Source organism: Leptinotarsa decemlineata, unplaced genomic scaffold, assembly GCF_025532065.1.
Source record: "Leptinotarsa decemlineata unplaced genomic scaffold, Ldec_3_MD MMD2_tig00026347_RagTag_RagTag, whole genome shotgun sequence".
Lineage (NCBI taxonomy): Eukaryota > Metazoa > Arthropoda > Insecta > Coleoptera > Chrysomelidae > Leptinotarsa > Leptinotarsa decemlineata.
Genome location: NW_027412698.1, coordinates 1,271,115 through 1,286,238, shown reverse-complemented (window position 1 = coordinate 1,286,238; position 15,124 = coordinate 1,271,115). Strand labels below are relative to the sequence as shown.

General features: G+C 39.3%; 1 protein-coding gene across 1 annotated transcript; it reads left to right on the top strand.

Moving 5' to 3' along the window:
• Positions 1 to 650: 650 nt before the first annotated feature.
• On the top strand, positions 651 to 3,177 carry LOC141486238 (uncharacterized). Its single transcript, XM_074183970.1, has 2 exons — positions 651 to 803; positions 1,801 to 3,177. The coding sequence occupies exons 1-2, from the start codon at positions 768 to 770 to the stop codon at positions 2,479 to 2,481; spliced, it is 717 nt and encodes a 238-aa protein (XP_074040071.1). The 5' UTR covers positions 651 to 767; the 3' UTR covers positions 2,482 to 3,177.
• The last annotated feature ends 11,947 nt before the right edge of the window (positions 3,178 to 15,124 follow it).

Genomic DNA, 15,124 nt, shown 5'->3' with positions numbered 1-15,124 from the left:
CACTCACGACGCTCGGTCGGTTGCACGTGCGCGTCATTTTCAGTCCTTGCCGTGAAGTAAAAACAATGAATTGGAACAATGAAAATGTTATTAAATTTATCGAGGACTATAAAGAAAAGCAAGTAATATGGGACCCCAGCCACAAAAGCTATTACAACAGGAATGTGAAGCAGGAGGCCTGGGATGAACTCTCCGTCGAAATGGAGTGTCCAGGTGGCGAATTGAAGAAAAAGATGGATTATTTGTTGGCAGCCCTTCGCCGTGAAAAAGCAAAAATCACTAAAACCAGCACAACAGGAAAAGGTAAGTAGACACTTCTAGTGCGTGCAAAATCTATGCCGGTTTGTGAAGTTCGCACAAGTCGGTTTCTACCCCCCTCCCCACCGTGCGGCGAACTTCAGAGTGGCATTATTTTGCACGCACTCAACTCGTACCCGTTCATGAAAACTCAATTGATATTTCATTATTATTATTTTATTATTATTCCTCTTTATTTATCTGTAATCTCAGAGTAGGCTTTTTACAATATGGATATAAAAGTAAAATACATATAAAATGAAATTATAAAACATAAACACATCATAAAAAAATATTATTATTTTTATTTTAACTACACACTAATACCAGAAAAAGCCAAAAATTATGTGATGAATTACAGTTATACTTATTTCTATATCGTAGTAGTAATCATTGCATAATTTTAAATTATAGGAGCTGATGAAGTATACCAGTCTTCTTGGTTCGCTTTCAAATATTTGCAATTTCTGATGGACAGAAACAAACCTCGCCCGAGAATTAATACTGTGAGTATCTTCAGCACAACCACATTATTACGTTTAACTTCAATTATTTGTGTTCTTTTTCATTAAAAAAAAATCACAAAATTTTTATTAGGAGACACCATGTGGTTGGCACGGCGGCATATGCTACGCCCTTTAAGTCTAATTCATATGATCTTGCCATGATAATTTTCCGACTGTACAGCAATATTCAGCAATTTTATCCCTCATTATCTGGGCCGACAAAGAAGGTCTGCGTGGAGTATTCGTGATAGGCAATAATGACGTTATATCGTTATTTTCGAGACGCCATCTTCCGTTTGTTACTGACCCTTCTACTTCACTATCAATACTACCTGGTGGTGCATACATTTTAGCAGAATTTGTACTTTTTATTAAGAAGTTGTGAAGATGACATATTGTCATCACAATCAGTTGTGCCGTTTCAGGTTGGAGTAGCATTGGCTTTCGTAGTACTCTAAAAACACTAACTGAAATACCAAAAGCATTTTCAACCACTCGTCGAGCTCTTGACAATCGATAATTAAATTTTTTTTTTAATGATCGTTTAGGATGTACTCCTGGATATGGCTTCATAATATGGATACCTAACGGGAATGCACTGTCTGCTACAAAATAGTATGGTATAATGTTATTTGTTCCTTCTAATAGTTTCGGAGATGGAAGATTTAATGAGTTGTTTGAAATTTTTTTCTTGAGAATGGAATCATTAAATACACCTCCATCAGAAATTCTCCCTTGACACCCTACATCGACAAATATAAATTTATATGAAGCATCAACTAAAGCGAACATAACAATACTAAAAAATTGTTTATAATTATAAAACTCCGATCCGCTATTGATAGGTGCCTGCAACATAATGTGTTTCCCGTCCATAGCACCAACCACGTGTGGAAGATCCCAACAGTTTTGAAACTCGGAACTGATTTCCTCCCATTCTTGATGCGATGTAGGCATCTGTAACAAATATATTATAATTATTTTATTTTGTTTGCAGGAAGGCCAAGACCGCGCTTCGAAGGATAATACATCTGAAAATGAGGAAAATGATCACATAGGGGAAGATCATAATCAGTCACAAGATAAACAACCCCGTTCCACCGCGAGCACTGAATCGGACCAAACAACCGATAATGCAAAGAATTCATCAGCATCGGAATTCAAATCTCCACTTCCTAAAAAGAGAAAATACGTTGCGAACCAGGACCCAATGTTGCAATCGGCATTTGATTTGCTGAAATCTTCAGCTTCAGCTGCTAAAGCGGTAGCTACTGCTTCGACTCTACCCGCTACTGGATTAGACCAGTATCAGCTATACGCTAATTATTTGGCAGGCAAATTTAGGGGTTATTCAAAGCCAACCTACATGACTGTGGAACATCAAATAAACAACATCCTATATAACGCTGATTGTGGACAATATGAATATCAGCGCGGGTACTCCACTCTGGCATCTACATATCCCATGGCTGAGACTAGACCTCCACAAATGTCTGTAAATTCGTCTTCTTCAAACAGAGCACAAAGTTTAGCCCCGTACATGACTGAAAATCAAGTACAACAAATCAATAATTCTCCAACTCCAGAAATGAATCATTCTCCAGTGACTCAAGTGGATGATTCGTCCATGGATTCCGAAGATTCTTTTCGTGAACTGATCCACGACATCAATTATTAGTAATAAACAATTTTGTCTATAATAAAAAATATCCTACCTTGATGTTGTCTTTTAATGCCTCCACGATAGCTTGACAGGTCTCTGGAACTATAACACTTATCGATTGTTTAGAAACTCTGAATAAATATTGTAGGCTTGTATAGGAATCTCCGCTGGCTAAAAATCTCAAAGTGATACTTAATCTTTCTTCAACAGAAATTGCTTTCCTGTATGTAGTATCGGTTTTTTTAATTTTGTGGCCAATCAAATTTATCAAATATTCGAAGTCATTAGGTGCCATACGGGTGAAGTTTTTGTATTTACCACTGATGTGTTGAAATCTTAGGTCTCTCATCAAAGCTCTTCCTCCAAGTTTGTTTCTGTTTCTAAATAATTCCGTTTGCCACCACCGTCTCTGTCTTGGTTTTGAGATAAGAATATTGTGAATGACAATAAAACAGACACATGAAATTTCTAAATTCCCGTACACTTCAACCAACTGCGATGACATGTTTGATCGAGACGACATGTTTATCGATCGAGAACAGAAACTGAACTGGGCAATTTGATACGCGATCATGACTATTATGAAGATACGGATACGGAGCAAATCGGAGGCGTCCATAACTTGATACGGGGCTTGATACAATACGCAGATACGGATACGGTGATCGGATACGGTGACCGGATCGGGCAAATGATACATGTCTGGACCCGCCTTAAGAAGAGCAAACTTTACCAGACAACCATTAAACAACGCAAGCAGATTTCAAAATTAGAAAGTAACCTTAAAAATATAAAAAAAAGTTGAATTATGCTATGAATCTTGCTCGAAAAACATTCTTTTCAAATTTTAAAGCCGATAAAGTAGATTCACTAGGTATCGAGTTCATAAAACATAGTTTGGAAAATTCAAAAAAAAGAAACCATGCTGGACCAAGTAGGATAAAGTTTTCTCTTCAGCACTTTATAAAAAGGGGCCTAGAGCCTATAAGTTTTTAGGTAGATGCTTAAAGTTACCAAGTAAATCCACTATGAACAAAATTTTGAGAGATGTTAAGTTTGAACCTGGTATAAATGATAATATATTTCAGAAACTGTCAAGTAGACTTAAATTGATGAAGGTAATCAATGAAAATTGTGTCCTTTTATTTGACGAAATTTCCTTGTCTAAATAGTTGGTACTGGGCACAGTTAACGACAATTGTGGGATATGCGGATTTAGGGAAAGAAGTAGGACGAAAAAAGGTAGTAGCCGATCATGCTTGTCTTTATGCTTCATGGCATGAACAAGGCATGAAAACAACCTGTGGCTTACTATTTTACAGCGAGTCAAGTGAAAACTAATGATTTGTTACTTATTTTGAATGAAGTCATTTTAGCCATTCAAGGAGTATGTTTGAATCTTTTAGCAACTGTGTGTGATTTAGGAAGTACTTTTAGAGCTGCTTTGAAAATATTACGGCATGGAAAGTGCCCTAGTTCGTGCAAATTTAGACATTCACTCCGCACAGGTAAAAGTTGATATGTGAAAGAATCTAAAATGTGTCCAAAATTTAAGGGAAAGTTTAAAAAATTGAAAAACATAAGACAATGTTCTGAAAGTACTTCTTCTGCCCCACATTTAATTTCAAATGATAAAAAAATTTATACATTGTTTGACCCACCACATATGCTCAAATGTGCCAGAAATGCCTTTTTCAAATATAATATATATTTTGATAAACATAAAATAGCTGGGTCCCAATATATTATGTCTGCTTTTCATTTAGACAGAAAAAAGAGGTTTCAAACAATGTATAAAGTAAAAGAACAGGATTTTGACTTGAGTAGTAACAATAAAAATAAAATGAAAGTGTCTAGAGCAGCTAAACTGATGAGTCACACAGTTGCTGCAGCAATAGAAAGCATGATTGGAAGTTCTCCAGAACAGCTTCCTGCGAAAGCTATTTACACTGCTGAATTTGTAGAAGACATTGACAGTCTGTTTGACAGTTTAAATAGCCATACGCCCAAATTTAATTCCAAAGCTCTCAGAAGATGTTTGTCTTTGAAATCCCAATATATTAAATTTTGGAAGGACATACTTCCGAAAATAAAAAGTTGGGAATTTCATAACATATACTCTGATGAAATCAAAAAAACTTTGCCATTCAAAGTTTGCTGGATATTCACTATACTTGGAGTAATGAAAGTTTTTAGTATTTGCCAGAAGATTGGTATGAAATTTTTAAGAACCAGATCTCTAACAACAGATCCATTAGAACATCTTTTTGCTTCCATTAGGCAATACTACGCAGCAAATACCAATCCAAACTGCTTCCAATTCATATTCGGACTAAAAACTTCCATATTAAATAATTTGATAGAATCTAAAAATATCAATTCTAACTGTGAGGGTGATGAGAGCAGCATTTTAGATAACATGGTGTCTTTTCTAGAGTCCACTGAATAATACAATTCCGATTATTGAAGAGTTACGGAATATTAATGTGTCTTCGCCAATTTTGAACGAAAGTGAGTTTGATACCCAGGCCATAACATATGTTGCAGGTTATCTTATTCGAGAATTGATCACATCAAAATTACTGGAGTGCGAAGCGTGTATAGCAAATTTAACAGTGGCTCACTGGGAACCATGCCACACATTTACCTTGTTAAAAGAGCATGATGCTAAACAAAGGTTGAATTATGCAAATGAAAATCTAAGCCTTTTTTTAGTACGAATTTATGATATGATATATTCAGCTCTGCCAGTTTATGGCCATGTTGAAAACATTATAAAAAAGTTGAAATGTACAATTGCCAAACAACTAAACATAGATTGGTTTAATTGCAAAATGCACATTGATATTATATTTTTGAAATTAATCAATATTTGTGTTCCATTTATTATCAGAAAATATTTAAATGATAATATACGAAAACAAAAATAGTAGAAACCAGGTAGTATGTTTTGGGGTATATAAATGTGTGTTACATAGGAATTATTTAAATAAAAATATTTTGAGAAGTACCAGTTGTTATCTTATTTGAAGACTCCCAGTCATAATCCCCATGTTCTGAAAATACTCAAAAACATACAATATGATTGAGAAAGAATAACTTTCATAAATTTCAACCATGTTAGTAATTGATTTATTAAGAATTCTTTCAGAAAAATTCGAAGGTATGTATTTATAATAAAAACAGAAGCAGCAGAAATTCCACAATATATTGTGAATTTTTGCTGCACAATCATGATAAATATTAAAATAAAAAACATTCGACTGTGGTTTTAAATTAACCGCTCACTTTTAGTTTAGCCACCCGCCAAGGGTGTCGCTACTGTTTGAGGCGCCTGACGTTACCATTGTTTTGACACTCTCTCCTTTTTAATTTCTCTATGCCAATATGTCTTGGCACAATCATGTCGCTGGAATTTCAAAGGCTATTCCAAGCCAGTCAGCAACTTTTGGTGCTTCATAAAGCTAAGATCAGACCTTCTTTGGAGAATTGTTTTTATGTTTGGAGCTCCGCCCCCAACAATACCCTGAAGCTGCTGGATTCAGCCATCCGCCTGACTGAAGACGCAAGCATCACTTGCAACCTTGATAGTATGGAACATCTTTTATAAATACTTTCACGGGAAGTGTTCAAGTAACTTGGCACATTTTATTCCACCAAGAGCGGTTCATATCAGAAATACGCGACGGACTGTGATTGCTCATCGTTTAGAGCAGTGGTTCCTAACCTGGGGGTAATTACCCCCGCAGGGGTAAAACGGAGATTCTAAGGGGGTAACACGGGATGGCACGAAATAGTATTAAAATAGCAATAAACAAAATAATAGTACGGTAAACGGTAGCACGGCGCTCTCATGCTCGCGGCTGACGGCGACGGCGGCGGGTGAGCTGCGGTGTGGGAGGGGTGAAGCATGACTAGCGGCGGGCCGGACAGGCGGCGATGGACACATTCGACATCGAGAGCTCGTAGAGACAACATCGACTAGAAGTGAAAGTTTACCTGTGAAGGACTACCTAAGCGAGGCAAACTGTGAAGTGTTTGAGAGACACACGAACAACAGTTCTTGTCAGAACTGAGAGAGAGAATTCAGTTCTTCTTAGAACTAAATATTAGAATTTAATCCAATTATTTTCAGGAAGTTAACTTCACACAGATCGTAAAAATGGAAGCTGAAAACAAAGCTCTGAAAGAAGATAATGCAAAACTACGCGATACACTGGACAAACTGGTCAGCCAAATGGCTGATATGAACAAGAAGTTCGACCAAATATTGGCCGAAAACGCAGCCCTCAGGAGAAGGCTAGAAGAAAAGGCAAAACCCGCCGAAAAGTTGCAGGAGAAAAACAAGGAGGAAAGTAAAGGCAAAGCCCCAGCAAAACCGGAAAAAAACGACAAGAAAAACCAACAAGAAGAAAAAGACAGGAAAATAGACAACGCCGCCATCAAGGAAGCGGAAAAAGAAAAAGAAGCCTCCCAGAAAAGGCAAAGAAAACCTGAGAACACTACCGACACTGAAACAGAAGACGGCTTCGAAAAGGCTGAAACGAGAAAGGCAAGAAAAGCAAGGAAGAGAACCTCGCGGCTTGTTGTATTGGAAAAGAAACCGGAGGAAATGGAGACTGAAGAAACAGCGAACACGGAAGCGACGTCCATTACTGGGAAAGTACCAACAGTCGTACCAACCAAGGAAAGAGAAACAACTGAGGTCCCAGTCTGGCCAACCCACAGACCAAGTGAGGACACAACTAGACAACCCAACACAAATTCGAATACGGATTCGAATACGCCAACGGGCGAAGACCCAACAAAGCCACCACCGATCGTTATTCACGATTCCAAAAAATGGAGTATGATCTCCCAAAACCTGGCGGACAAAAAAATCGGCTATAACAAAGCCAGATTAACGAGAGATGGCATCTTTCTATACACTAATAGTGAAACTGAGTGGCGAAAAGCCACCAAATTTCTGGAAGCAGGAAACCTGGACTTCCACACATATTCGATTAAAAAAGAAATCCCGCTGCACGCGGTCATCCGAGGCATTCCAGAGAATGTAGAGCCAGCGGACGTCGCCAACGACTTGGCGAAACAAGGATTCACAATAATAGAGTGTCACAGGATGACCTCCAGGAAATATAGAAAGGTACTGCCACTATTCCTAGTAAAAGTACCGAAGAACGAAGAGAGGATATTTACGCTCAGAACTTGCGTAAATCTAATCGTACGAGCAGAGCCCCAGAGAATAAACAAGGGACTGGTATCCCAATGCCATAGATGCCAGTTCTTTGGTCACTCGCAGAGATGTTGCCACTCGACGGCACGCTGCGTCAAGTGTGGTGAAAACCACGATACCAGAGAGTGCAAGAAAACGATGGAAACGCCGGCCAAATGCGCAAACTGTAAGGAGGCGCACCCGGCAAGCTACAGGGGCTGTAAGATGTTCCCGAAACAGAGAACGTCGGCCTGGAACAAACCCAAAGAAGCGGGAAGACCAACGCCAAAGCCGCAGCCGGCTAAAAAAGCCCCAGCAGACAGCGGAAATGACCTAGTGAAAATACTAGGCAGTCTAACGACCGAGCAGCAGAAGATCGCGCAAGCGGTCCTAGCTGCACTAACGCAAGCACCCGGACGACAGTAATGCCAGCACGAGTGCCTGGAAAACTAGTCGTAGGATCGTGGAACATCAACGGTTTCACAGAGAGAAGAAACGAGCTACTGGAGCTACTGTCGCGCCTAGAAATAGACGTCATGGCGCTCCAGGAGACACGGATAAGAAGCGAAAAGAGCTACCGCATCCCAGGATACAACATGTACAGGACAGACAGGCCAGGGGGGCGCAACGCCGCGGGAGGTGTTGCGCTACTAGTTAAAACAGACCTAGCGCAAAACGAAGAAAGAAGACCGGAAACCCAAATCGGCGAAGCAGTAGCGGTCAGAGTCAACGCGAGACGCTACGAGCAGCTGAAAATATCGTCGATATACCTACCTCCACAAGGTAGAAGAATAGAAAGAACCGACATGGCAGAATTATTCCCAGATCATCATCCCACAGTGGCCATCGGCGACTTCAACGCAAAGTCGCCAGACTGGAACTGTAGGTTTGCAAACACAAGAGGCAGAGATATAGTAAGATTACTAGACGAATTTGAGGACATCGAGGTAGTAGCACCAAACAGCCCAACGTACTACCCGCAAGCAGACGCAGTCCCAAGCACTCTTGACATCGCGCTAGTACAAAACATCGACACTACGGAGATGGAAGTACTAGAGGAAGGGTCGTCAGACCACAACCCCATCCTATTCACAATAGGAAGGGGAGAAGTGGAAACAGACAACCCAACGAAGCGAATCATAGACTGGACAAGATTCCAGCGAACCATACACGACGCGCTGGGTGAGATACCACGCATCGAAACAAAAACAGATCTGGAGAACGCCACGGAACAGCTTCAGAAGGCGATCACACAAACAACGGAAAGAAGCGCGAGGGAAGTCCCAGCCACGCGCTTTAACTTCCAAGATAGTGTTGCCCAAATTCAGTCTTGGTCTTGCAGTCTTGGTCTTGTTCTTGCGTTTTTGCAAGACCAAGACCAAGAACAAGACCGCGTATTTTTAGCAAGACCAAGACCAAGACTGACCGTGCAAGACTTGAGCAAGAACAAGACATAGCCTGCAAGACTCTTGCGTCTTGCAGCTAGGACTTAGCGCTATTTCACTGAGTAGTTAGGTGTAACAGTTCGGTGTATAGGTAGGTACGCTTAGAAATTCTATGAGACGCAAAAAACTGTATCAAAGAATAGGTATGAAAAACTGGACCTATCTATTAAAATCAAACTGAGTGCATGCATAGTTATGTTTTAACCATCGGCACTTTGATAATGCGGCTTCAAAGGTTTTGTACTTACTTCTCAAAGAAATTTGCCGCTTTTCGGAAGTACATGGTTACGATACACGCGCCGGCGGCTTCTTTTGAAATCTAAAACAATCGTTGCCGCCACGCCGAAATCATAACATTTGACACTATTTGATTGCCGCCATAGGGCGTAGGCGTAGGTATACTCGTGTAAAATAATTTCGAATTTTAAGAGTACCTACAGGTGTTCCAAAGAATAAATAAGTTTCAGAGTGCTTAGAATGAAAATGAATACATTATACTGATCACGCAAGTAGTATTATGATTGGGATAAAATGGTAAGGATAGGTAGTAGATGTCAAATTAATTCATTCTAGTAAGTATATATTATAATATTGATTACTTATATGGTTTTAAACTAATTACTTAGGTACTATTATTGTACATTTAGTCATTATATTTCTTAAGTTTTTACAAGAAAAAATAGCAAAAAAGTGTTCAAATATCACCCCGCACCCGTTTAATAAATATTGTAGCCACTTTTAAATATACTTGAAACGTGTAAAAAAATTCTACAAAACTAATAAAATAATATAAAAAGCGTAGGTACTTACCTACTAATAAAATAAAAAGCCTGCGATAAGAGTTTTGTATTACTTACCAGCCCGAATATCTCTGAGAGAGATGATGAGAGTAAGTATTTACTAGCTGTGCCCGCGACTTCGTCCACGAGGAATAGTAACTTTGGAGGTATAGTGACGTTCAGGACTTATTTATTTATTTTAAAACTTCTGTCATCAAACATACAAACGAACTCTTCAGCTTTATAATATTAGTATAGATGTACGCCAAAACATTCACTTATATGTAAAGAATAGTGATTTTCACTAATTCTTTTCTATATATTTTATTCACGCGTCGCGTCTGTACAAGTAGGTAATATTTAGTGTGTGTTTGTACGCCGCACGCGGCATTATTTGATTTGCGGCGGCATCCTTTTCATAGAGCCGGCACGTGGCGAGGCGGCGCGGTAGAAAGCAAGGAAACGTACTATAAATAAAGGAATTATTTTAATTCCAGTCATTTCCAATTGAGCTGTGCTTCGAGTCTAACTTAATAATTGTTTTTACTAATTCTTGTTGTTTTCTAAAAACGTATCACGTGTACAATTTAATATGAGTGACGAAGATTCAAATTATTCGAGTCCGAGTAACGAGAGTTTGAGTCACAGATCTAAAAGACCCAAAAGCAAATTTGAAGAGTTTTTCGAAATAATTCATGCATCCCAAACTGCCTTCTGTAAATTGTGCCAACATAAAAAGATTGAAATAAAAATGAAAAACAGAAACACTTCAGGCTTAAGGAAACATCTAATATCTTTCCACAAAAAGGAATCAGAAATATTTCTTCCTGTTAAACCAAAATTAAGTGGAGATATCACAAGCTTTTTAGTAACCGCTGGAAGAAGTGGACAGGTAAGAATATTTTTTCAACTCTGCATAGCTATTCATGCGATACTTTCAAAAACGCCATTAACTTACGTAAGTATTTTTGAGTTAGTGGTGTTTTCATCTAGGGGTGCGACATATTAAGTATGTAATTATCGTCTTAAATATTTTTTATAAACACCCATATTTTCATTTAATCGGCCAGTAACAACTAAGTACTTTATTTTGGTAAATTACAGTACAGTGCAACCTTAATATAACAAATATCAATTTAACGATTTTCTCGATTTAACAACAACATACCTCCTCCTCTTATATGCTCAAACCTTGTATGTTTTAAATAATAACACAAGATTTATTGTTTTGTTTCAGTCGGAAAACAGCAGTGACAACATCACGACAGCTACAGTTGATTGGGTGGTGAAAAAATATCTTCCCTTCTCATTTTTCGATGACGAAGCTACACAAGTATATTTTCGACGTATTTGCATTTGCCCTAATATGGTGTTTCCTAAAAGGTCTACACTTAGAAGGAAAGTCAAAGAGCGATTTGAAGAGCTCCAATTGAATCTCAAGGAACGACTTCAACAATTATCATCTAAAATGTCTTTTACCATTGATGGGTGGACGTCAATTGCTGGTAGGAGTTACTACGGGGTTACTATTCATTATATAGACAACGAATGGAAGTATCAATCTGTAGTTCTTGATTTTATACCATCACGCGGTCGACATACTGGGGAAGATATTGCAACGATTTTCCATGAATGTTTATTGGAATATGGCATAATTGATAAAATACAAGGTATCACGGTCGACAACGCAACTGCAAATACCAAATTTATGTATGAACTGGGCAAACAGCTGCCGCCACACTTTGATTCAGACAATCAACATTTCCGGTGCTTTGCTCACATTTTAAACCTTGGTGTACAAGATTTATTAAAGACCTTAGCATTACACTGTGAGTCTGACACTAACGCGCAAGATCAGCAGTACGAAGACTATGCAGACGAAACTGAGGATGAGGAAGATGAAGAATCTGCACCAAATATTGCTGACTCGCGTACATCTGTAACAAAGTTACGCAGTGTTTCCAGTAAAATAAAAAGAAGTGAGATAGTGAAGAAGAAGTTTCAGTCTGCTTGTGAAGCAGCTGGCGTGCCATCAAATCTAAATGCCATTCTTGACTGTCCAACGAGATGGAATTCCACACATGATATGATTGGATTTGGTTTAAAAGTGAGAGCGGGCATTGACATATTGTGCAGTTCTGTCACCGAATTGAATGATTTTCAAATCACAGCTAATGAATGGCAGGTACTCGAAAAATTACATAAATTTCTAATAAACTTTAAACTTTTAAGTACAAAACTTGGTGGAGACAAATATGTTACATTACCGCTAGTCATTGTATCATTCAATCTTTTGCTAGATAAAATTGAATCTATGGTAAAACAGTTAGATGAGAAACCTAATCGATTTGAAGTGGATGAAAGGCTCATTCTAGCTTTCCAAGCAGCTCGAGACAAAATGCTTAAACATTACAAAAAGAGCAACTGGATTTATTGTACTTCTTTAATTTTAGACCCAAGGCATAAGGCTCAGACTTTTGACCTGACAATGTGGGGGAAGCAACTTAAAACAGAAAGTCTGCGCAAGTTCAATGAACTTTATGAAGAATATAAAAATCTACACTCACTGAACAAATCTCTGGAATTACCAGAAAAAGAAAATAAAGTATGTGATGAAGATGAAGACGTAATAGACTTTGATAAACTCTATGAATGTCCCTCGACGTCATCTGGATCTTGTCTTCAAGGCTTAGTGATAGACGAGTTGGAGGAGTACCTGAGAAAACCAAGAACTGCCAGCTCGGAAGACATTTTAGATTGGTGGAGGACGCATGAGACAGAGTATCCGATTTTATCGAAAATGGCCCGTGATTTTCTCTCAATACCTGCAACTTCAGTACCTGCTGAGAGGTTATTTTCTAAAGCATCATTAGTAATTAGAAAACATAGAAATAGGTTAAATGATGAGTCAGCCAGATGGTTACTTTGTATTAATTGTTGGTCAAAAAAATTGATATAAAGTATCATAACCTAATGATAAAGCTGTTGATTAGTGTTGTATTTTATTTTTTGTTCAAATAAATGATAAATCGTAAAACTCTTTTATTAAATTTCTTATAAGTTGAGGGTTCAATCTCTTTTTAGACAGATAAGTATTGTTCTTTAAAATACAGTCAAGTTATTGTAATTAATTTGTTTTTTTACATGTTTTAGCAAATGTAAGCTTATAAATCATAAATGTTTATTAAGAAACAGTTACTTCCATGGAAAACGACATATAGGTCAGTTAATTTTTCGAATTTCTTATTAAATCTTCAGTTATTTGTTAATCTGCTTGATCTTTACTATGGCTATGTTAATTCAAGCTCACAATGTTCAAATTCTAATACGTTTTTTTAAGATTTAAAGTAAACTTTAATAAATAGTAATAGACTAATAGGTAATTGCAAGACTTGCAAGACTCTTGCTGCAAGACCAAGACCAAGACCAAGACTGGGAGCGCAAGACCAAGACCAAGACCAGGTGTATTGGCGCAAGACCAAGACTGGCTAAGTCTCGTCTTGTTCTTGCATTTGGGCAACACTATTCCAAGAGCACCTTCCACCAGAAACGATGGAACTAATCAGAATAAGAAGACGCCTGAAAAGACAGTACCAAAGAACACGTGCACCGATGGACAAAAGGTGCATGAATAGAGCAAACAGGATACTGAAAGAAGAGCTGAAAGCGATCCGAGAAAGACAATGGACCACCCGTCTGGAAGAGCTGGCCACAGAAGATAGATCTGCGTGGCAAATGCAGAAGAAACTTAGGAACGGACCGCGACAACCCTGCCCACCAATACACGGCGAGCAAGGAATTGTCTACACTGACCAGGAGAAGGCGGAAGCATTCGCGGACAACTTTGAAAGGCAGTGCAAAGAGAATGACGTCCCGTTCACAGACGAGGTAGAGGAAATAGAAAACCAGGTGGAAAGAGGTACGGAGGCTCAACCGACGAACAGATAATGCGCAACCCCTGGCCCCGACATCGCCTGAGGAAGTGAAGGACATTCTGAGGCACCTTATCACTCGGAAAGCACCAGGCCCAGATAATATAACAAATAGAGCACTGAAAGTGCTGCCACGAAAGGGTATAGCAGCCATAACCAACATCATAAATGCTATACTCAGATTGCAACACTTCCCGTACCAGTTCAAAGAGGCAACGGTAATCCACATACCAAAGCCCAAGAAGAACCACCTGTTTCCAGCGAACCACCGGCCAATAAGCTTACTGCCATCCATGAGCAAAGTGGCGGAACGCGTCATCCTGAAGAGACTGGAAGAACAAACCAGAGAGTTAGGGATCCTCCCCAACGAACAATTCGGTTTTAGATCAGAACACTCAACAGAGCTACAAGTCCTGAGGGTAGTGGAATTTGCGACAGAAGGCTTCAACCTTGGCAAAGGACACAACACCGGAGCTATCTTCCTAGACGTCTCCAAGGCGTTCGACAGAGTTTGGCACGACGGGCTACTAGCCAAGATGAGCGATTTCGGATACTCCAAACCAATGGTAAGATTAATCCAGTCTTTTCTAGCTGACAGGCGATGCCGCTGCAGAGTAGGAGACGAATTATCAACAGTTCGACTACTGGAGGCAGGAGTCCCGCAAGGTGCAGTCCTTTCGCCACACCTCTACTCCGTATACACGGCAGACGTGCCCAAGCCAGAGAACAACTTTAACAAGTTGGCACTCTACGCGGACGACACGGCCCTGCTGGCGAGATCTAGGAGTCAAGCACTCGTAACAAGATACCTGCAACAACAGGCAGACAGATTAGAGGAGTGGGCTAACCTGTGGAAGATCAGTATCAACCCTGACAAGAGTCAGGCGATACTGTTCACCCGCAGGTTCGTACAACCGGAAGGCAACGTCATCTTCAACAGACAAGAGATTCCGTGGACAAACAAAGCAACATATCTCGGGGTCATCCTAGACAAGAAGCTAACATTCCAGGAACACGTACAACAGAGAATTGGAATGGCCAAACAGGCCAGAAGACGCCTGGCGCCGATCATAGGAAGAAGTAGTAACATGGCACTGAAAGTCAAGCTACTGATGATCAGAACGATCCTAATGCCGATAATTCTGTATGCATGCACTGCCTGGGGCCAGTGCGCGCAGACATACAGAAAGAAGATCCAAGCATTTATGAACACGAGCGTAAGGGCCGCCGTAAATGCTCCGTATTACATCCCAAACAGATTCATATACAGAGATCTAGGACTGGACACGC